General features: G+C 37.0%; 1 protein-coding gene across 4 annotated transcripts in view; it reads left to right on the forward strand.

Moving 5' to 3' along the window:
• KHDRBS3 (KH RNA binding domain containing, signal transduction associated 3) overlaps positions 1 to 24,148 on the forward strand; it is a 94,012-nt gene that overhangs the window by 45,190 nt on the left and 24,674 nt on the right. For 2 of the 4 annotated variants that reach the window (XR_010070085.1, XM_063327581.1), the window contains exons 5-8: positions 925 to 1,064; positions 10,422 to 10,532; positions 11,917 to 12,109; positions 23,321 to 23,403. Coding sequence is in view for 1 of the 4 variants with exons in the window: in XM_063327581.1 (XP_063183651.1) it covers positions 925 to 1,064; positions 10,422 to 10,532; positions 11,917 to 12,109; positions 23,321 to 23,403 (527 nt within the window). In the remaining 3 variants the exon portion in view is untranslated. The remainder of the gene's footprint in view (positions 1 to 924; positions 1,065 to 10,421; positions 10,533 to 11,916; positions 12,110 to 23,320; positions 23,404 to 24,148) is intronic. The other 2 variants (XR_010070086.1, XR_010070087.1) reach the window with 2 other exon arrangements.

Genomic DNA, 24,148 nt, shown 5'->3' on the forward strand with positions numbered 1-24,148 from the left:
GCCTACCTCTCAACCCTGTCAAGGTCGCTCTGGATGGCATTTTCATACTTAGTGTGTATGTATATAGAGTAAAGTGTTTCTCTTTCTGATTCACCTTTACAGATGCATTCTTTGACTTTAAGTGGAGGAAAAATAGCAGAAAAATATGTGCAGCTCAAGTTGATTGCTCTATCTATTTTATCCTGTGTGATGTGCTAGTTTTGGAGGTTGGCTCAAGGTCCCTGAAAAGGCTCTTGTGTCTTTGAGAAGTACCATATTAATCCCATGTAAATAACTTCAGCTTTCTTTTTGATAGGCCTTGAGAGAAGATTTGTGTAGAATAAGAAACGAGCCATGTGTCTTCAAATTGTTTATCCTTGCATGTTCTGAAACTGAAACTTTTGGAGCTCTTATTATTAGATAATAGTGCATGCTTATATTGTATGAATGTCACTGTTTATTCTTTCTTTAACTCTTGATTTTAAAAGTGGAGATGTCTAATCTATTCCTTAGCTGTCAGGGGCTGTTCTCTACAGTGTATTTATTCTGTATTGCTTTGCAACACCAGGCAATGTAATTTTACTTGTTTTTAACACACTATTATTCTGCAACTGGAACAACAAACCAGGTCTCAGCTCAGAAATTGGACTTTGTTGTTTCTCCCTATCTACAGCATATTAATGTTGACACTTTAATTGGTAAAGCTACATGGAGGTAATATGCAGTGGGAAAGAAAAACATGCCCAAGCAAAAATTGCAGATATATCTATAATTATTTTAGAAATTTTTGACTGAATAATATGCCTGTAATACTCTGCATATTTGACTTTTTCAATAGGATGTTCAACTCAAGAGGAAACTTTCAGGAGCAGTGTTTGTTGATACTAACTTGGTGTAGTGGTTGAACTGTTTGGTTTTTTTTTCTTACTCTGCCCCCTGTTTTAGGACTACAATGATGAAATCAGACAGGCACAGCTTCAAGAATTAACATATTTAAATGGTGGTTCAGAAAATGCAGAAGTTCCAGTAGTTCGTGGGAAACCATCTATTCGAGCAAGAGGAGTACCAGTTCCTGCTTTGTCCAGGTATCTCAGTTGCCGTGGAATTCAATTGGAATGTGTCTGTTTCAAGCTTCTTCCTTCAAATGCAAAAGAACCCACAGAGTACAATAGTGAAATATGTGAAGGACACCCAAAAATAAGAGCAAAAGATAAGGGAAACAAAACTTGATTTGTTGAAGGTAGTATAGCTTAAACTGAATTAACAATGATGCTGAAATTTCTCTTAAATTTGAATGGTACCTAAGTTAAGAAACAATGTAAATTGATGTTCAGTCTTACTGTGGACAGCACAGCAAGACTGCTTCTGTGCTGCTTGACTTGTAATAATGACTTCTAACTTTCAGTTGCTCCTTCGGTGCATGTAGGGTCTGTGTATTGGCCCGGCCCTGAAACTGGTAAACCTTGCCTCAATTGACATGAATTTCAGGTCCATTTCTCTAACTTACAGAATATACATATTTTACGGTATTAAAGTTTTTATAGTCTGATAAAATACTGTTATGGCAGTGTTTTGTAGGTAGAATTTGAATCTAGTCTCATCTGTGTTTTGCTTATTTCATAAAAAAGGGGCTTTTGTTCAAGTCAGGAATAGACAAGTCTGCTGCTGCTTTTGCTTTATTTCTGACACAGGAGATGTTTTATTTTCACTCTAGCATCCCCAATCTTCCTTGCAGTACTGAGATGACTGCTTCAACTCCTTTGAGTCCTGAAGTGTGAAAACAAAAACTAAATAAAGTGCATAACTGTTTCTGTTACAGTACAGAGATTGTGGCTGCAGCAGCTAAGTGCAACAGTTTTCTACGGTGAACTATTTTCCTTCAGTGGTAGCTATGGTACTTATTAATGCAAGCTTGAAACTTACATTTCAGCGCTTTAAATAACTTCAAAATAGTATTCTGAAGTGTCTTAACTCAGATTAAGCATGTTGGGAAAAAAAAACACTAGGAATGATTCCATTTATACAGCTGTTTATTTACATGTATCCTGTAATAATGATTGCAAACACAATGCAGAATTAATCTTAATTTAGAGAATTTACACTTACTGTTGGTTGTATCATATAAGAATATAATATTTTCTCTGAAACAACAAATGTTTTTTCTTATATCCTTAAGTAATATTGTGTAATATATCTATTCTACTTTTCTTGATTTAATGTTGTTCAGAGTAGCAGTAATTATATACTAGCGTTCACATCTCTAGCACTGTTATCAGCCATACAAAAGTGCTTGCAAATTAGATCTCATTTGATTTTGGAGTTGGGTTTTTTGCTAATTTTACTTCAGTTCTTAAACGTCTAGTTTTAGCTTTCCTGTAGATGTTTGTAACAGCTCAGCTACAGATGCTGACTAGAGACGCTCACAGTTTTGTTTCCTTAATTTTTCATATATCCTTAAGCTAGTGTTTGATACAGAAGTTGTTTGGTCTGACTGTCACTAAAATGTCGTATCTAATTTCCACTACTAGTATCTAGCACATGAATGCATAATTAAATTTTCATACTACTGAATTTCTAACATCACTAGTTTCAACCTCTGGATTTTGGTGAATTATTTTTTTCAAACCTGCAATTTATATAAGATAATACATGCTGTTAAGTAGCTCACAAAATCCTTTGTAGTTCATCCTACTGGCCTACAACTGTTGAAGTGTCTTCAGGGTAAATTTAAAAGTTATTACTGTTTGATTTGGAAATGACAGCTAAAAACTGTATTTGTCATCTGCTTTTTTATATATGTTCTAAAGAAAACAAAGTTTGGCTTGTCCTTATTTCCCCTCAAATTCAAGGGCTCTGTTAGCATAAAAGATTCCTTAAGTGGAATTTAATGCCATTGCTACTGTGATACTAGAGCCATTGAGTTAAAGATCTTAAACTCACTTGTAATGCTCTGATTCTTTTTTAGCAAAAACTGATTTCAGTGAGTAATGCTTTTGTTGCAGGAAGGCTTTGTTAAAGGCTTTGTCTTAGCGCTAAATAAAACAGATTTAATAGCAAGCATCCCTGAGATATCTAGGAGAGATTGAAGCAAATCTTGAAAGGACTTGTAAAATGAAGTCTAAAACCTCCATCCTAACCTCTTTATACTCCATAGAATATTTTTCAGATACTAGCCTTGATACATGAAACATCCTGTTGAAGATGCAATAACTGAGTGTGTTTAAGATCCCAGTTTTAAGCCTTTATTATTCCTGAATAGTTTCACTTAAAAGAACCAAAGTACTAATTTATGCCTTTCTTTTACTCCTTATCAGACATGTTGAAACTGGAGATAATGCATCTTATCAAGTGCCTTCTTTTAAGAAGACTTGTTACATGTATGTTTAGCTCCATACCAAAATTTTTCTTTGTAAAAACAATTTGTTTGTGTTTGCATACAAAATTCTAGCTTGTGCACAGGTATTCCTGTATATGGTAAGTAAATTCATAATGGTTGTGCATTGGTATTTTATTCTGCTACTTCTGGCTTGTTCCAGATTTTCTTGACTGTGTTTTTTTTTAATGGCTAGAGCCAAGTAAAATTTTACGGGTGAGCGGATGGAATTCGATGTAGAAGGGCTGTATGTGTTTTGAGCTTTACCTGTAGGAATATGCTTTTCTCATCATTGATCTTGGGCAAACAGCTGCTTCCTTCTGCCCTCTTACCCCCATCTTTATTTTTCTTTGTCCCAATACAGTTAAAGATGACCTCCAGCTCTAATCACTGCACTTCTATTTTGTGATGTTTATGCTGAGCACTTAACCTCTTTAGGTAGCGCCTAAAGTGCACTCTTCTGTGCAACAAGACAAGGGACATGAGACTCTTTCCCTGGTGAAAGTCTGGGTTTCATTCCTTTGTTTTTATCGTAAACTGACATTATTCTTACATGGTTTTTTGGAGGCAACTGTATAAAATGAAGAATAATGCTAGTTACTTCTTAATTTATTGTGCTAGCAAGCTTAGAGGATCCATGATGTTTAATGTGATGCTGGTATAGTGAGTACCTAGCAAGATCTACCTCTTGGAATCAGTGTTTCTTTAATGCATTTGAATTCCCATCCTGAATCAGTGCAATGTAAGTGATAATACTACTAAAATGTGAATTGAGATTTCTGATTAACTAAAGACTGCAAATAAACATGTGTTAAATACATGTTAATGTACACCTGTAAGGACACTTCACAATAAAGTAGTGTTGTCTCTCTAAAACCTCACATTCCTATCTTCAGAATAAGTAAAAATAAGATTTAAGGGTCAATCAATTCTTACTCAAACTAAGATATATTGGATAAGTTAAATTCTAGAGGACAATAATAGTAAGTCTAAGAATATGGATAAATCTTCCTTGCTGGGGTAGGGAAACCAATTCATGTCACTTACAGGTGACATGTCACTTGTAGGTTAGAATTTGCTGTCTTACACCTCAAAGTAATAAGAAGTGATGTGGATCGCTGCTGTAACGTGTTCACAACTTCCAATTGTTCTTTGTTAGTCACCAGATCAAACTTAGCTCATTCCTGTTTTATGCCTCCAATCAACTGGTTTCTTTTTTGAAGAATAACTTCTTGTTGACAACATGTAGGACTGCAAAAGATTCTGTAGCACAAAAAATATCTGGCAAAGCCAATTCAGGATCCAGAACAAAGGCAGGTATTATGTTCAGTGTGTTTTGTTTCCTTAGTCTTGTGATAAATCTCTCATTTTTCAAAAAAAATGGAACATGAACATACATATTGCTGTTTTCAAATAAAAATGTGGAATAAAACTTGTGTGTTAACTTCAATGGTGATTTTTTTTTTAAAGATTAAAAGGCAGGAATCCTAGCTCTGTGAGTGGTACCTGGATATCAGTGTTCAATATTTTGGTACTGACACTTTGAAATGACAGGTCTGTTATTTTTCAGATATCTAATATAAAACATGAGCAAAAATATTTACTGCTTGAGGAACACTGACTTAGAGCTATTATGTTTACTACCCCTTCTGGAGGGGAGCTATTGAGAAGGGGCTTCATACCACATAAACTCATTTAATTGTTATTCTTTTGCAAAAACAAATGAAGGGAAGCTGTGAACTGACTCTGGCTGTGATTTTGTAATCAGTGTAATTTTACTAACTCAATCATCCAGAGAAAGGAGAAACTTGAAATAAAAAAATCAGTATAATACTAGACAGAATAAAGTGAAAAGATAAAGGAAGGGAGTATCAGCTAGATGCTATGCCTGCTATGGTCAAGGGGAATAACTCAGTTTGCTGGAAAAATCCTAGAAACACTCTGGGACTACTATAAAGTAGATATGTCAAATTATTGCCAAAAAAGGCCAAAGGGGTAGTCTTTAAGTAGTTTTCTATGGATGTATGTAAGTTGTATGAGTTGGTAAAATATTATTTTTGTGACAATCAGTGATTAGGTTAGTACTTGTGAATTAATTCACAAGACTCACAAATGTTCCAAGTCTAACCTAGTATAATGTGGGTCTGGTACTAGATTTTCTTTAGAATGTCTCTTCACACATTAAACTCTTTATTCAAACAGTAAGAGATTAATCAGTTACAAAATGTATTTTTACATAATATTTTAACTGTACACAGTAAGGTACGCTTTACTTTTTTATACATTAATTTCTCTTCTATAATTACTATACTATATTTACAAATCACACTAGCACATTCTAACACTTTTGAGAGAGGCCGGTTCTTCCATTCTTTAATGTATTCATGATAGTTTTGTAGAAGCTTATTATTTTCCTTTTCTCATACTATATTGGAAGTATAAATAATGAAATAACCTTATGGGGGGAAGATTCAAGTTTCAATAAAAATAGTTTTCATGACATTATCTTCAAGGGATGCTGTGACACGAGTTAAATTTGATTATTTCCCCCCCTGTTTTGCTTCACTGTTCAGTGTGTAGTGAAAACAAAAGATATTAAATAGTTACTGGGATTTGCTTTGTTTTCTAGTCCATGGTGCCTGATTGAAAAAGACCTTTTCACTGCAGAGCCTATAAGTTAATTATATAGCAATGAGAGTCATTTAACCACCTAAATTACCTGCGTGTTTAAGGGGGAAGGGTTAACTTCCTTCACTGGATTCATTGCTGTCAGATTAATAAATTCAGGAAAATCAAAACCAAACTGATAATAAATTTCCAATTTTCTCACGCAGCTGTAGCAATCTGGTTTAGGGCAGTAAAGTGTTTGTTTGAGTAGGACTCAACGTTCTTCGTTGTTAAAGCATGTCTGGAGGTGATAATGGCATTTGGCTAGAAGCTAGGATTTACTGAGTATGTTTAAGTACTATCTACTTTACTACAGTGTTTAGTATAAAATACAGTTAATGGGTACTTAAGGAGTAGGATTGCCTTCATGCAAAGAAGTCTGAGATTCTGGATAATATACTGATGTAAGATTCAGAAAAATAGTGTTTTCTTACAAATGTATCAACAGCAAACCAAACACTAGTGTCTCCTGTGATGCTTCAGTAGTTGTGTATTTGCAGTATCATAAATCTGAGGGATCACAGGCAAGGACCTCTTTATTTCAGGTGTCCTGGAAGTAAGACACATTAACTCTCTTTCAAAATACACAATCAAAGTATACAAAAAGCTTGAAGATGGATATGTGGGGGCTTTCAGTGCCCATTTGTGTACACCATTAGCCTGGATATATTGGCGGTCTCTGTACTGTAGATGACGTTCTTAATGGGCACTGGGGTAAAGAGGACATTCAAAAGACTCTTGAAAGGGAATGGGATGACAGCATGGTAGTGGGGAAGGAAAATAAAGGCAAAAAGACCCTTTTTCCGTATTTCAGAATATGAGCGGGTAGTCAAGGCTGACATGGGTGATAAAAGAGTTTTGATAATGTACAGTTCTCAAGGTTTGGGGGTGATGCTTTGTGCTATAATGCTATAGAGGTGGAAACAACAGTTATTTTTTTCCTCTGTAACAAAGAAATAGTGGAAGGACTAAGGGGGCTAACAGGCAAGGAAATGTGCTGGGAGATCGATCAAATTTCAGCTTCAGAAGCATTCTGATTGAGGGTTAATATAGCACAGTTTTCCTTATCAAACGGAAAAGTTATTTCCGGTAGTTCTGCTGCTTGTCATGCTTGACCAATATGATAGTGTTCTGTGGTGAAGTGACCGGCCTGGCAGGTAAGGGGAGAGCAGTTGGATATTGTCTGCTGTGACTTCAGGAAGGCTGTCTCCCCTAAGATTCTCATAGAGAAACTGTTGATGTATGGGCTGGATGAGGAGATGGGTGGATTGAAATTTGGCTGAATGGCTGAGCCCAGAGGATGGTGATCGGTGGTACAAAGTCCAGCTGGAGGCCAGTAACAAGCAGTGTACTGCAGGGGTCAGTGCTGGGTCCAGCCTGTTTAATGGTCTGGATGATGGGGCAGAATGTACCCTCAGCAAGTTTGCAGGTGATATGCATGAGGGTTGTGCTGCCCTCCACAGGGACCTTGACAGGCTGGAGAAGTGGCCTGACAGGAGCCCTGTGAAGCTTAACGAGGGGAATTGCAAAGTCCTGCACTGTGGGGGAAAAACAACCCCATGCTGGAGGCCACCCAGCTGGAAAACAGCTTGGCAGAAAAGGACCTGGGTGGTCCTTTTGAGTTGAGTGTGAGTCAGCAATGTGCACTTGCTGGAAAGAAGGCTAATGGTATCCTGGGCTGCATTAGTGTTGCTTTTAGTGAGGCTGAGGGAGGTGATCCTTCCCCCTCTACTCATCACTGGTGAGACCACACCTGGAGTGCTGGATCCATTTCTGGGCTCCCCAGTTCAAGAGGAATGTGGGCATATACTGCAGAGGTCAGCCAAGGGCCATGAAGATGATGAAGGGTATAGAGCATCTCTTCTGTGAGGAAAGCCTGGCAGCTGAACAGCCTAAAGAAGAGAAGGCTCTTCTGGGTGGTGCCTCGTGACAGGACATTGGCATATGTTGCCCAGAGGTTGTGGGTTCTCCATCTTTGGAGACATTAAAAAAACACAAACATGGTCGTCATGGGCAACTGTTTCTAGGTGGCCCTGCTTGAGCAGGAGGCTGGATCAAGATGACCTCCAGCAGTCCCTTCAAACCTTGACTGTCCTGTCATTCAGTGATCACTTTTCACAGGTCCAGTCCTTAGGGCAATCTGGTTCTATATTCTCTCCCTTTACATTGATATCCCCTGATTCTTACACTGGAAATAACTGCTGAATAATTCCTTATGTACCTTAGAATATCTCAAGTTGGAAGGGACACATAAGGCTTGAATCCCAATCCCTGCTCCTCACAGGACTGCTTACAACTAAAGCATATGCCGAAGAGTGTTGTCCAGATGCTCCTTGAACTCTGACAGGCTTGATTCTGTGACCACTTCCCTGGGGAGCCTGTTCCAGTGACCAGCCCTGCTCTCAGTGAAGAACCTTTTCCTGATGTCCAATCTGAACTTGCCTTGACTCAGCTTCATTCCATTCCCTTGTGTCCTGTCGCTGGTCACCGGAGAGAGGAGACCAGCACCTCCCCCTCTGCTGCTCCCCTTGAGGAAGGTGCAGACTGCCATGAGGTCTCCCCTCAGGCTTCTCCATTCCTTTGATTTCTATTGAGTTCTATCGTATAAGCCTCAGTTGTCACTTGTAGTATGAAGTGCCTTAATCTGCTTAATTGTTCCTTAGGTGTAAGCTGTTCTGTACTGTTGGTCACCTTTGACATAGTTTCTGATGCACATCCAGTTCTTTTCTGTTCTTTCCAAATGAAGAAACAGGTCTGTGAATACACAGTCGGGTAACGAAGTTTTCTGTGTTCTCTTCTGTTACTGAGATTTTATTTGTGTTTTTGCTATTCTGACCACTGCACCAATCTTAACTCTACATCTTCTATGGGTAGTGGTAGCACAGAACCTATTACTTCCTGTAATATTAAGATAGATAAATTAATGTATGTGTATTAACTCCCAAGTGTCCCCTCTTGTACTTTGCTGCTTTGAAATTTTTTTTTTTGCTATTTTCTTTTCCTTAACAGTCAGGTTGGGATTCAGATACTGATTAAAGAGCTAGGCATCTGAACTCCTGTTGTAGTTTACAGAAAGACAGTGCAATTACTTTTATTTGCACCTTTTTTGGTTGGTGACACCATCCAATGTGTTCCCCATAAGGAAAGGCTCTGCCGTTAGAACTTTGTCCAATCTTTCTTGATTGTGTAGATAAAAACTTAATGTATATGTACATACCTATCATACTGTTACTCACTGGTGATTTGGCCTCACTCAGGCAGGTTTCCTGATTCCAGAATGTTTGAAGGGCCTTTATTTTTTTTAGGCTTTTTACCTTTTTTTTTTTTAGTTTTCTGACCTGCTTTTCTGAGTATTTTACACTTGTTTTATTAGCATTTTTCCTTTGAGGTTAGAGATGGATTCAGCTTTTCAAGTGATACCTCTTTTTAATACCTGTCCTTACCCTGCTGTTCTGGCCTTACTTGAGCTCCTTTTGCCCTTTCTCAAGCTTTTCCTTTTTTTGACGGATCTTCCGTATGTTCCCTGACTTCCCAAGGGATTTCGCTAAATGTCTTCCCATATTGTGTATATAAATTTTACTCCTTTAAATCTTTTTAAACATAACTTATATAGCTGCCCTTTTTCAAATTAAGCGATACCAGAACCGATCTCTTGTTTTTGCCAAGGTTCCTGTTCATGTGGTTCCTCAATGTTTTGAGTCAGTTTCTGTCATTGTTAATGACAATCAAACTTCTTTAGTTCCCTGCCAACTTCTTAGTGAAATAGTGATTTACAGTTTCTAAAAAGTTGCTTTTAGCATCATACCCTGATGACTCAAATCTGCACAGTGGTAATTGAACTCTCCTGTTTACTGGGTTTCTTATCTCTGCATCTTTCTAGTCTCCTTCAGCCTGGTGCAGTAACCATCTGAGTGGTTAATACTGAATTATACATCCCAGATTGTTTAGCCCTCTTACAGTAATTCTAAAAAAAAAAAATAAATAAATAAGCTTGTAAATGGTCTCCTAGTGTAGGAGAAATATGATTTCCCACCTGTCACCACTGCAACCCTGCTAACTGTTTTTAAAATGCAGAAAAGACCTTCTCATCACGTGGATCTGGTGTTCTAATTACTCTTCATGAATAAGTCTATGCTGGCTCTAAAAACTGTACCATTTTTTTCCCATCCCTCAAACGTTTTTTTCCATGTTTTTCAGCATATCCCATTTCCTGCAGCTTTCACTTGCACCCTGTCTGAAGGATGCCGTGAAGATTATGACTAGTGATTCTTGAGTCTTTTTCTGTCCTCTTTTTTTTTTTTTTAACTTGGTATTGACTATTGTCTATGCCAATAGGTTCATTTCCCTTTCTTTGGCTTCACTTGGAAAGTATCACATTTGCTATTTCTTTATATTACTTCAGCAGGCTGTGTCTGGGAACTTCTCTGCTCACCCCTGCCCCCACTACAATGAAGTCAAATAAGCAGCTGGTACCCTGTCCTGAGGAGGCATTCTACAGATTAGCCAAAACCAAGTAATAAGCACAGTTTTAAATCACTTACTCTCTAGGCTTGTTTAAAATACTTTGTGACTGTGTTTTGATCATTAGTTAGAATTAATAAAATCTATCCTGATTGTGTCAAGTGTTTACGTTTTTGCATTCTTCATGCAGTTTCTCAAATACTAATTACTCGAGATAAAATGGTTATATTTTTTCTGATAATCTTACCATTGAGAAATTAAATGACTTATTTGAAATGGGATAGGAAATTTTAAGGCCAAATCTGGATCTTTATGATGTTGTTTAAGTTGGAAATTTCTACTGAAACCAGGACAGAGTATTTTCACTCAATTACTACCTTAGAGATTAATTAGATGATGGCTTGATAAGTAGAAAACTAGACTTTGTGCTTGTTTTTCTTCTGTGTATCTGCTACAGTATACAATAAGGGCGTGACTTCCTTGGAATAAGTCTATGTGCCTAAAAGCAGTCATTTAAACTCAATTAAACTCAAGTATAGCCCATGGGGTGAAATGATCTCCTTTAAAAAGGAGATGTCTATTAGTAATGTTTTAGCCATCCTGTTTAAAAGAGGATAAATGATGCAAATTTCTCACAGACTGTGCCTCTAAGTGTCTCCCTTTACTATAGGGAGGCGGGGGGGAAAAGTCACCTCTAAATGGATCAAATATTTCTGAAAATTGTTCTTGTTTAAGTCTCAGATTTTTCATGTATATGTTAAGTGTCCGAAGTAATGGAATGCAAGTTAATACCTACCATTCTTTCAGATCTTTAAAAACAAATATGCTATTATTTCTTGTTCTTAAATATATATAGAACATCAGGTTATATCCTATAATCACCCTGCACATTTGTTACATGTCTGAACATTTCCTGCAACAGCTAGAAATCTCTTCTTTAGAACGGGACAAAAACGTAATTTTCCTGACCCGCTCACTCGTAGGCGCAGTGTGAGCTTTGGATTGCATTTAGACGCCTGCGCAGGATCAGGAGGGAGTTGCAACTGATGCCTCTGTGCAGGGTTTGAGTACGATATAGCCTGACAGCTTCAAATTAACCTGTTATTCTGTGCCTGTGATTTCACATACTAGAAGTCAAATTCTAGTGAAGTTGACTGATTCCAGCCAATTGGTTTGGGTGTCTCTGTATGTGAGAATGGCTCAAGCTAGTGAGAAGTTCATCACTGAATCACGTGCCTAGTTTGTATCTTTCAGCATTTTTTTTGCATAATGTGTGTAATTGGATTAAAGCATACAGAAAAAAGACAAACTATGAACCTCTTTTAGACTATTTGTGGTGGTAGCAAAGCAAAATTGTCATGATGTGGGGGGAGGGAGCTGTTGAAAGGGAGGCCAAGGGTGTAGTAGTTAATGGTAAGTGGTCCATATATTCACAGGGGCCGTGGAGGGGTGCCTCCACCACCAGCGGGAGTACCCAGAGGGGCACCAGCACCCAGAGGAGCGCCTCCCAGTAGAGGACCAGTCAGTCGTAGCCGTGGACTTCTAGCGCCCAGAGCAAGAGGAGTACCTCCACCCGCAGGCTACCGGCCCCTTCCACCACCTCCAGCGCAGGAGACGTATGGTGAATATGTAAGTTGAGCTGTTGATACGCTGTGCATAAAGTGTATAATTTTGGAGGGGTGATCCTAACTCTCACTCTAGAACTCGGTAGAATCCCTTTAATTAGTACCTAATTGAGTCTTGCACCCAGATCTGCAGCAAATGTGGTCATCTCTCATCACTTTCTCAGGCTTGAACTGTTTCATATTAATAAAAGTTCAGGTTATATGTACTGCCATAAAGACGTTAACTGTTTTGCCAAATGCACTGTAATGTACCTCTTAAACGTATTATATTAGGTTTCCACTTTGCAAAAATCTGAAAAATCACATTGTCAGTAGATTTTTAATTCTCAACTCAAACTGAGAATAATATTCTACTCTTCTTCCTAAACCTATCTTTGGGGTCGTATAACTGTTCAACAATTAGACAATTAAAATATTTTTATGAAAGCTTCAGAATTGATCCTAAAATTTTAACAATGTACGGTGTATGTCAATAAGCCATACATATTTATCTTGATTTTATTGTATTAAAAATAATAAAAAAACCATATCAAAGTACTTTATATTCTATATGACTGAAAATTATAGATAGTTATGAATTGTTAGGGTAAACTTAATTTAAACTGAACTTACAGAGCAGTGAGATAAAGAAAAAACCTTATTAAATCAAAACCATAGTCATAAAATGGATTTAGTCTTACAGAAAAATAACATTTTTCAAGGGCGATGCTTTAAATGTTTTTATATATCTTAAAGCTTTTAGCATGCCCTCTTTACAGCCAAGTCTGTCTGGACTTTGTCTCTTATTTAGACTAGTGAAAAAGGAATTCCTGAGTTCCAGAAAATGGTTTTGCTATTTAGACACTTCTTGCTTTTCTCTCAACCTTTTCGTCCATGTACCTTCTCCATCTCTTCTTTCACTCTCCCACAAACCACCTAAATCAAATGTCAACCATTGTCCTTTTGATCAGAAACCTAAATTTCTGTGTAACATGTATAGCTCTATGAAGGAAGTTTAATGTCATTTATACCTGCACCTGAACAATTCAGAGGAAATTAATGTAGTATATTAATGTTATGAGAACAAGTACTTAAACAATGTATCTAAATGTCCTCTGGCCATATGTGACTTAACTGGTCAAAGTGCAAATAAGTGGTTACTTCGCAATGTTTTCAAAGGAATTAGTCCTCATTTAACAGCCTGTTTCCAGGGCATACACTGTAGAATACATGGTGATGTGGTAGAAAATATACTTTACATATATCTGCTATTTATAGCACGTGTATATAGAAGTGGCATGGAAATAACAGCTGATTGAGTCAGTGTCCTGATGTATGCTTTACTTCTGAGAGGGAATGATTAGAAAATACCACTATAAAGAAAAACAGTGCTTTGCTAAATAACTTCTAAAAAGAAAGTTCTCTAGAACTGGATCACTTATCTTCCAAACAAGATATCTTAACTGGGATAGAGATATTTAAAGCCGTAATTGATAAAGCAATGTTAACCGGTCCGTTTTAAAATTCCGTATTTCCTGTGTCTCTGTTGTTAAAATGGAAATTCATTAGAATAAAGTTTTGCTAGGACACGAACCATTAATGTATTGTATGTTAAATGTTACATTTAATGCATGGTATTTTTTTACCTGCCTGTTTGTAGTACATTATCAAAGTGCCTTAGCTGTATCTCTTACAGGTTAAGGTAACACGGTTAGGAGTCATTACTAGTATTTCTGTCCTTTCGTTACTAATTACTGTGTGGCCATATCTAGTATGAGGTGCTTGTCTGCCCACCTGAATATCTGAGCAGGGTAAGGTGTCACTGTTTGCTGAGAAGTGTCTGTAGAATGAAAACCTCGGTGAGGCTGTGGGTACCATAAGATGTTATTTTAAGCAGCATACAGTTTCAGAGCCTCGGAGACTGAGATATCCAGAGAGATTACAGAGCAGCCTTTAGAACTTTTCCATCGAGGGTTGGAAAGTCTGCCAGGATTCATGAAGCTTTTAATTCCCTTAGGCTTACAAGCCTCTGCTTTGTACTCATTAAAATAATGTGAAACTATGCAAGTTCAGAAAGGAGCAAACTATATTCTGGGTGGAAGCCTTCAACCACTTGCCTCCTGTAACTGTAAATATCTCAAAGATGCTGGGCTTTCAATACGTCCTTCCCCGTTTCCTCGGTGGTGTACTACTAAGTATACCTTGTGCCAAAAATGAGGCCATTATTGAGTTAAACAGCATCCATTTTCCTTCACTCCCTTTCCTAACTTTTTTGCTGTAGTCCTTGAGATAATTAATCTGACACCTACGAGGAATTTACTAAGTTCTGCCTCCCGCCTATCCTAATCTTCCCCTTCCTCTTTTAATTGTTTAAGAAGTTGTTCTTTAAAAGATAATATCAAAATGGGAAGTGGAATACCTACTTCATTCTGAAAAATTGGAAGGGTTAATTATGGAGGCAGTATCTCATGGGTACAATCGTGCCCCAGGCAAAAAATCATTCATTTGAATTTAGATGCATTTTAACGCAGGCTCGAGATGAACAGAGCCAGGTGATTATCGCTGTCCTGTGCTTGGAGTCCGTAGGGAAGTTGTCCAGAATTCACCCGTTACAGAAAGCTCTTCAGAGGTAGATTTACCTCCACTGTCTGTCAGCTTGCCGGGATGTTTGTAATGCTGGGTCTGGATGCTTGATGTGGCCTTTTTGGCTGAAGTCACACAACACATCGGACTAGCAGCAGTATCTGTATGTTTCTTCCAGTTGAGTATAACTAGTTTTTCCATTCCAGTGTTGCCAGTCTCACTTATGGATCTCTCTCATCCCCAGGACTCATTCCTCCTGTGACCTCACCATATTGTTAGTACCTGAAGTTTTGGAAGCCACTGAAATGACAGTTCCTTATCACTTTCTGTGAATATTGTCTTTTTAATAGCTGTAGCATCAGCTTAGATGATAGCGAAAATTCAGGCCTCTGTGGCCAGCCAGCTTTATAATCACTGTTCTAACCTCACTGCTGTGTTTGTGATAAACTTCCTGGGAAGGCTAACACACCTCCCATTTTCATGTCCTCAACTGCTCAGGTCAGGAGAAAGCCTAGTATGATGTGTGAAGCATGGCCAGGGTTATTTTCATAATAACCTGGATAAGGGAAATCATATTAAATGGTTGTTAGATTTATCAAAGTGCTTACAGGTAGTTTCAGGGACATCATTCTCTTAATTGTATGAGAATTTTTCTCTACTCATTGAACCAAACTGTTTACTAGCTAAAAATATCGTTATGTATTTGTAAGTCGATAATTTATTGTATTAAGAAATAGAAATTGTATTTGCTAGGTGGAGATTTTAAGCTTTTCCGTAGTTTTCAATAAGCAGGAAATTAGTAACAGTATGCTAGCAATTTGCTGTTCTTTAGTGTTAATTCCTTAGCCAATGTTCAGTCAAACCTCAGTTAAACCATAACGGTGCAGTCTCGGTTACTGTCTAGTAACAGTTGCTGTGCTCTGCCTCTTCCTGTTGTCCTCTTTTTTTACTAGCTTCAAACTTTGAGGCTTTTTCAAAATTAGTAACGCAGTAATGCATCTGAAGCTTTTTTTTTAAGATTGAGTTTGTATTTGCTGCTGTTTTCATTTTACAACAGTAAATATTTTGTAAAAATTCTGTAAGTTTTTCAGTTCTGTACTTTGTATGAATATATTAGTGATCGTGCCCTGTCCCATTTGAGCTGCTTAAATGTGTTAAATGCAAAGTGAGATCTGAGTTGATAATCAGATTTTTTTTTGGGGGGGGGGCATTAAGATTTGGACTTTAAACATAGATTTAAAACCTGTTGCTGCGGCAGTGTGGAATGTCTGCACTGAGAAATAAAACTCGGCAATCTAGCAAGCTATGGCCGAGACTTAGTTCAACACTACTTCGGAAAGCAATCAGATCTATATGTGTTCCTAGTGCGTGTTGGGGAAAGTTGTGGCAGAGCTTCGGATCTGTTCCTGGCAATTTTATTGATGTTCTTTTGTGTTCAGACAAGGGTTACCTCAGCGGCAGATTTCTCTAATGCAGTGACCACGTGTATAATTTCTAGCAGTTAATGCTTCAATTAGAATGCTTCAATGAGATTACTTTCTGTAATAAAAAATTGAATTAAGATGGAATGTCTACCAGTAAGAGACCTAGGGAGCCTTTCTAATGTAATGTAAATTGTAACTTGAAAGAGAACATTATGAACTATTTCCAATTACATGCAAAGATATTTTTTTCAACTTACAGATACAGACTTAGAAGGGTGCACAGAACACTTGGATACAAAAGGGATGACGATAACAGACTTCAAAATCTACTCGTTAAAATCCACATTAAGTTATTGCCTGATTCTGGAAGATCCTAAAGCCTTAGGGATTGCTAAGTTTGAAAAGTTTATAGTTCTCGAAGCATATGTGTCTGGATAGTTCCAGAAATCCATTGCTTTTACTGGTGGACAAAGCAGTGCTTCAGACTTCAGTTTGTAATTCTTACACTAAGTCTGTACTACGAGACTATACTCAACTACATATAATAGAAGGTACATATATGTTATAGATACTACAATAGTATGAGACTATGCTCATACTGTTTCCCCTGAAAAATGGGGAAGACCCAGAAGACATGCAACATGCTGGCTAACAAGATACCACTCAAACGATGAGCAGAAGATACAATGCTATATGTCTCCTCTTAATTTAGAGCTCAGTGTCTCTCCAGTAGTGGACGGCTCTTGGTTCAGATGCCGGTTGTGGATCTTCATTTTCCTTTGGTTCTCTCTAGAGATGGTGCACTGACCACCAGGATACTGGCTGCCCTGCTAGACACAGTGTCAGGAGCGGTGGTTTCTGTCCTGTTGATTTTGCAAGAAATCCTTACAAATTTGTGGGAAGACTTAAGGGAGGTTTGGTCTCAAGTGACATTTGGGTGGATGGCTAAGAACAGAAATCCATTTCACAATCCTATGATTGTTATAAAATACACATTATCTATCCATTAGTGAAAGAAATGAACAAAAGTCTTATTATTTACAGGTGAGAGCCCATTCAGCTGAATAACCTATAGCCTGTTATTTAGTGCCCTTTCCTAGAAAGCTGATGCAAATAGTTTTTTGGTCTCCAGCATTAAGTTTGAATTCTTTATCTCCTCATAGAGATCATACTAGGTTTAGATTTGAAAAAAACTGAAAATTAGGATTAAAAAAGCATACTGTGGAAGCAATTTCTTGGATCTATTAACACAATGATGATTTTGCAAGGTAAACTGTTTTTAATGTAGACTTTTCTAATTAACATTCATTTGCTCATTTACTGTCTGTGGTTGAAAAAGGAAAGATCTGTTGAAAAAGGAGCAAAAACTTTGTATACAATATGTAAACCCCCAATCTTTTATAAAGAAATGCTTCTTGGGGTTAAGGTGGCAAAGGTAAGGGCTAATCCAGGTGATGTGAGACTTTGCAAAGAATTTAAACTCTCCCTTAATTTATTGGATTAAAATGTTAATTTCAAATGTTTTTGTTTGCTTAATTGTTTTGAGTGTAAAGCTTTTTGTTTGGGTTCCTGGAAAAGGGTTTGAGGAAGCTTCATTCTTAAGGAATTAGAAAAACGATCTTCTGTCCATTCTGTCTCTGTTACCCTCTCTGGATAATGTCGTGGTTTCCACTTGGGTCTTCTGTCTCTTTAGGCAATATATTTACTGAGTTGTGGCTTTTCAGAAGTGCTAAGACTATTCTTAAAGTCAGGGTGAATTCAGGTAAGACTTTGGGAAGCAAGTTCATAACAGCAAACCATAATTTCTTGGCTTTTTTTGCTGGTTACAATGTTCTTTTTCAAGCTAAATAGGATAAGCAAGAAACAAATGTAACAAAAAAAATACCCAACAACCCTTTTTAAAGTTAAGTCCCTCAATTGTTTCCTTTCATTTTTAATCTTTTGCACTTACCTTCTCTGGGGTTTTCAGGGTGAGGTGGAGAGAGAATGGAAAATCTTCTCATTTTGACTGGAACTCAGGCTGTGGAATTCAGTGGAGTGTTTTTGGTGAGAGGCTGAAAAGCTTTTCCACCCGCCTGTCTTGAAGTTGAAAGTTCACCCATAATGTGCATATAAAATATTTTCTTAAGCTATTTTAGAGTTAAAGCTGCTGATCCAAGTTGACCACTTTCTGACTATATTATTTGAATGAGCATGAGTTGTCCTCCTGATTCTGACATTGCTCCCTGCTGTTGTATATAGAAAACCAAAATTGTTTTGGCCTGGTGGTAACTTGGTTTAAATGTTACTGCCTCTGTTCATTAGCAGCTCTTCCTTTTTTTTTTTTTTGAGGTGTGTGAAAGACAATCCACTAGAACATCTTTTATTCCGAGAATACCTTATTTGTTCTGCTTGAATATGCACTAGGCTCCTTCTAGATGAAAACAGATGAAAATCTACAAAATAAAGAGGTTACAGTCTGTGCACGTTTGCTGCTAGTGTCCTTAATGTTATCACTCAGACTTTAGATGGTAGTAGCTGCCCGTATTTCTTTTGGTTGTCCCATATTCCCTGTTGATTAAACGATGGGAGTGATGTTATTTCCACATAACAAAATGGCTGTTCCTTCCCTTTATAATTCTAAATTGCGAAAAAAAAGTTTCTTCATTGCACTGTAGTGATGTCTCATGTTCTTACTCCTTCAAGTTAATGTCTGCACAAACAGTTTTTCGACTGTGATAGCTTTTACCTAAAAGGAAGACATTCCTCCAGTATTCCATGATAAAGTAGTGGTATCAGTATTAATTTTATAGAATGATGAGGAAAAGAAACAACAACCTTTTAGTTGTAGTGATAACAGCCTTAATTTTTTTCCCTTGGATGGATTTCCTTAGTTGGGGAGAGCTGGAAAATTGATTTCTTATTGATTTCATGATTTTTTTTTTCCAGAACTGCAAATGACATTTTTGTTAAAATGAACTTTTTACCCTCGTCTGTCTTCCTGTTTCTCTGTCTTGTTCTCTTTGAAACATTGTTAATTTCCTCTAAAGAGGGCCCAAATACTAGTCCGTCATTGTCATTGCCAGCAGATTATCATTTAAAGCCACTGTTTCCTATTTCCCACGAATAAGGGTATGTTTAGAGTACTTAATTATTAGAAAGAAACACTGATGAGCAAAGCTTAGCATGATTTATAATGTTTTGGGTAGTGCAGAAGTTCTGGTGAGGATTGTTTTCACTGCTTTTATCATCTTTTTGACCTGTAATAGTCAGTTACTATTTAATATATTTGAAAGGTGCATATTTACACATTGCCTTTGGTTCTGGTCGTGAAAAATGTCTGCATTTTGTGCGCTGAACAATTACTGTTACCGGTGCTGCTCTTCGGATTTATATCAACTGCGGGCACTGCCATTGAGACAACTGCGGGCAGAAGCGCTCTTTAAGAGGAGATGTAATGTGATTCTGGCTTGTAGGCTGGCTTAATAAAGGAGTTATTATAAGGTTTGAGATTTTACAGGGTAATTTCATCTTCTTTTCAGAAGATCTGTCTTGTAATTCTAGTTGTTCTGTTACTTTGGGGGAAGATTCTTAAGACTGAAATTAACACAAGTCAGGACAATCACTCTTGATACCTTCCTACTTAATACTTCAAATGTGTGGAAAATACATTTTCAGCTAATTTTTTTTCTACATTTTTGTTATAAGCATGAACTATACAGCACACTTCCCTTCTTTTGATCAGACTAAATCTGATGAGTGTTAGTTGTCTAGGTTATCCTGAGAAGTAGAATAATGAGTAACAAACAAAATGCTCCCATTCACGGAATGAAAATGTGATCTTGTTTGGGCTTTTGTTTTTTGGAGTAGGAGAGGAAGTACAGTTTCACCACTAAACTCTTCCTGATTATGGAATACCTTCAGGAAGAGCTATTTATCGACTTAGGTCATTGGAGTAGAGAAGTCCAGTGTATTGCATTTGGTAGGTGGTAGGAACACAAATGCTGTTGTTCACATGAAGAATAATGGCTTTAAATATAAAAATGCTTTTATAAATACCTGAAATATGCCAAAAAAACAGCAGGAAAAATGCAATTAAAATATTCTTATGAAGGTGTAATTCTTCCTGTATTATACACAAAGAAATTTGTATAGCAATGCTTGTCAGTAAATCTGATGTACTTTAGTACATTGTATCTGTGCATATTTAAGGTCTGTCCTGTCCATTTTCATTATATATGTGTAAAAATGATAGTTGGTTTCATTTAAGCTAGCATGTTATTTTATAGTACTGAAGCAGGCCAGATGACCAAGGATATTTCACCTAGATACTAAGTGAAGTCAAAGAAAACATATATTGAAGCCACAAGAGGTCTGTGTTATGGAAAGAAAATACCCAAGTAGTATAGATTTAAACTAAAACGTAAAACGTTCTGCCTTTAGCCAACCTTATTTGTAGCCTCCTGAAAGAGAAAGTTTTCAAATATTGTATGACTAAGAGAAAATACTGTGTCAGACCTAATTCAGGGAAAGCTCTGAAAAATACTTCAGCTGCCCCTGCCTAATTGCTACTTCAAGGGAATAGTGCACAATAAACAAATGTTTTGCAATTTGAATCTCTTATCTCTAACAGAGCAAGCCTTTGAGAGCAGCTCTTTGAGAGCAGCTCTTTGAACCTATTCTATTTTTGCAGCACATGGCACATGAAATTTATCTGTTTTAATATAAATTTTTGGGTTTATAAATGTAAGTACAGTAATAAAAAGGAAGAATTGAGCCATTTAAGCAGATTGTTGTAATTGCAAGAGCACAGGTTGATCTTTTTAATGCTAAGTGACAAGTGTCCCACGTATAAACTACAAACCAGATATATTTCCATTCAGAGCTTATAAGAGCCACCTTCAACAATATAATAATAATGATGGACTTAATTTCTACAGTAATCAATTTATTAACACAAAATGGTGAACAGTAATGAGTTCTGGGCAGAATTTCTCTGGAAGAGAAATGTGAATACTAGAAAAACTCAAATCTGATATAGCATGGAGCTTCCCAACATTTTCTTTTTGTTCTGCTGGACATTTTGTTAAGGGTCTTCCTATTTCAAATTTACTTTGTTCCTTTGCCTTCAAGAAATCATAGATACACCACAACTTCAGAGTAGTCTGTTTTCCCATTTTCTTTCATGATTAATTTTTTAGTAAAGTAAGTAACATAAATGTGAAGAACAGGACCGATTGCTTAAGAACTCTCCAGTGATTCCTTAGTGGCGAAGCTTTCCAAACATGTTAAAACGCTTAATTTCAGTCCTCTGCTTTAATTTGTTGTCACTGCCGGGTGTGTGCGGTTTGAAGTTTGGGAGCCCCTCGTAGGGATGGCTGCTTCACAGTTGGGAGATTCTGTGAGAGAAGAACAAATGTCATGTAAATGTTCTGGAACAGAGCAAATAAGTTGGCTCAGCTTCTGCTGTTGATCAATGTCTGTATTGTTAACAGATGTCTGTGTATGGCATCAATAAGTAATAAAGTGCTTATTCGTAAGAGCTGCCAGGAGGCAATGTTTTTGTGGGTTTAGTCTGTGGCTTATCAAGAAAAATCCATGTCCGTATCAGATGGGCAAAGAAAATGCTAAGGTTCTGTTTTAATGTTTAGTTTCAGGACAGTGAATTACTGAAAGAGAAAACAATGCAATTCCTTTTCAAGTGGGACGATTTATCCGGGGATCTCTTTGCAACAGACAATTGGAAGAATCCTCGTTTCTTCTTCCATACCTATGAATAGGCTGTCACTCATTTGTGCTGGCAAATAGTCATAGACGCCCTTCTACTAATCACTGCTGGGAAACAATCATGTTCGCTGATCTAGCGGTGGTGAAGCAGTGTTGATGGGCAGACTGCCTGGTGTTCCATACAAGCAATTTCAAATGACTTGGCAAAATGCTAAAAACTCTTAGCAAATTCACGGTTTCCTATCAGTTGTTTTGAGGATGTCATTGGCTTCTGCTATAGAAAGCTTTCCTTCCAATGCCTAGAAAGCTGTCAGGTTCCAATCATTGGAGATGTTTTTCTACTAGAGTTGGACAGTCCATCATTTGTCATCCCTACCTAATTGATACTGCTGGTTGTTTTTGTTTTCTGTCATCATTGAAAGATTCTTAAAGGTTTCTCTTCCTGGTAAAGAGTTTGTTCTTTCATGAGACTCTATCCTTACATTGCCAGGGTTTGATAGACACTTATTCAGAAAACATCGTATATAAGATGATGCCTGACTTTCATTTCTCTGAGTCCTTGAATCTTCAAAGTGTCTCCTCATTAGATCACTCATCTGGCAAAATTGGACAAGATATGCCTAAATATCCGTTAAGGTCTTTGGTGTATTTGGACAGGATTTGGATACTGGGATTTCCTAGGAATCACTACAAAGGATGTGCCATTTCCACTTTTCATGGGTTTAGCTCGGGCTTATTATTGGATGAAACAAATTGGTGACAGTTCTTTGGATTTGTCATTCAACCGTTTCTGGGAAAATACAGCATTATTGTTACTTGGTTTTAGCTTAAACTTCTGTATGGCTTGTAGCTGGAGTTAGTGGTTTGTTTAACTTGGTATTTAAATCCAGTGCTATTTTGGGAAGAGTGTTACTACAGTGTATACTTAAATAGTGCGGATAATGTGGGAGGAGGAAGAAATCTTTACTCTTCGTTTCTTAATGGATGCTGAGCTCCCACAACTTGAAGAGTATACAGAGGGCGTTCAAAGAAGGAAACCAGTCATTCTTACTAGTCTTATCTACAGGGAATTTCCCCTACATAATCTCTATATAATATTGAATTTATTGTCCAGAAACAAACCAGCTACCTAAGTTGCATAGTATTTGAGATGTCTTGATTCTTGAGGTGCTTTCCAGAGCTGCTCTCAAGATCAGTAATTCAATCATCTCAAATGCAATTACGTGGAGACATGAAGCATTTGTACTGTCTCTGCATGAGCCAGTGTTAACTTAAAAAAAATCTCATCAAAGCACATTGCCAATAGTTCAAAATACTTTTAAAGTAATTATAGACTTAGGTGTGTGTTACCTCCTAAATGGAAGTAGTTTCTATTAATATCACTAAGATTTTGCCATTTCATGACATATGTATGTCATATATGATTTCAGGAAAGTATTGTCTTCTATATTTAGCACTAGGTTGCTACTTTGTTTCTGGAGTGTGCTTACGGTTAATATTGCCTTTATTTTATATCCTTTCAGGAGTATGATGACGGTTATGGAACTGCTTATGATGAGCAAAGCTATGATTCCTATGATAACAGCTATAGCACTCAAGCACAAAGGTAAGTCTCCAGATATGCTGTTACTACATTTGAAATATTCTACAGTTGGAAAGTTAGTTTTACTTAAAGATTTTTTCAATTTCATCTTAAACAGCAAAAATGTTATAAGAGGCTTATTAGAAATAACCCCCAGTGTTATTTGTCTCTATAAGTATAAAAGTAAAGTCGAGTAGTTGAAAAGAAGCAGAAATGAGAACTGCGAAGAGTTTTAATGATGTGAAATCATAAATCAGAAAGTTTTCAGAAGTTCAGGAAAACTTAATTCAGATTCATTTTGGGAGGGAGTAGGGGCAGGAAGAGGAAAAAAACTTTATAAAGGTATTAAATCATCTGAAACACAGAGCTGACTGTATTTTCTTACTACTTAAATGTGGTTATATTCCAGTATTTCACCTTTATTTGACTGTTAAAACAGCAGTACACTCTTTAGTTTTACTCCTTTGTGGAATTGTCTTTGTGAGAAATTTGAATCTCTTGCCATTTGTGTTCCTTTCCCCATTTTATTCTCAAGAGTATTTTTAAGCACATCCAATTTATTTTCTTAAAATGTTGCTTTCTTCAAAGAAGTTGCTATTTGAAAAACTCCATGAATTACAAGAAATACTAATGTATCCGAACGATGGGAAAAATGCTATGAAGTACAAACTACTTGTATTAGGTGATAGTTTGAACTTAATGGCAAATATCATGTGACACATTATTTATCAGCTTGACTTATCGTCCCCACTATTAGGTACTTCTAACG

Source organism: Chroicocephalus ridibundus, chromosome 2, assembly GCF_963924245.1.
Source record: "Chroicocephalus ridibundus chromosome 2, bChrRid1.1, whole genome shotgun sequence".
Classification (NCBI taxonomy): Eukaryota; Metazoa; Chordata; class Aves; order Charadriiformes; family Laridae; genus Chroicocephalus; species Chroicocephalus ridibundus.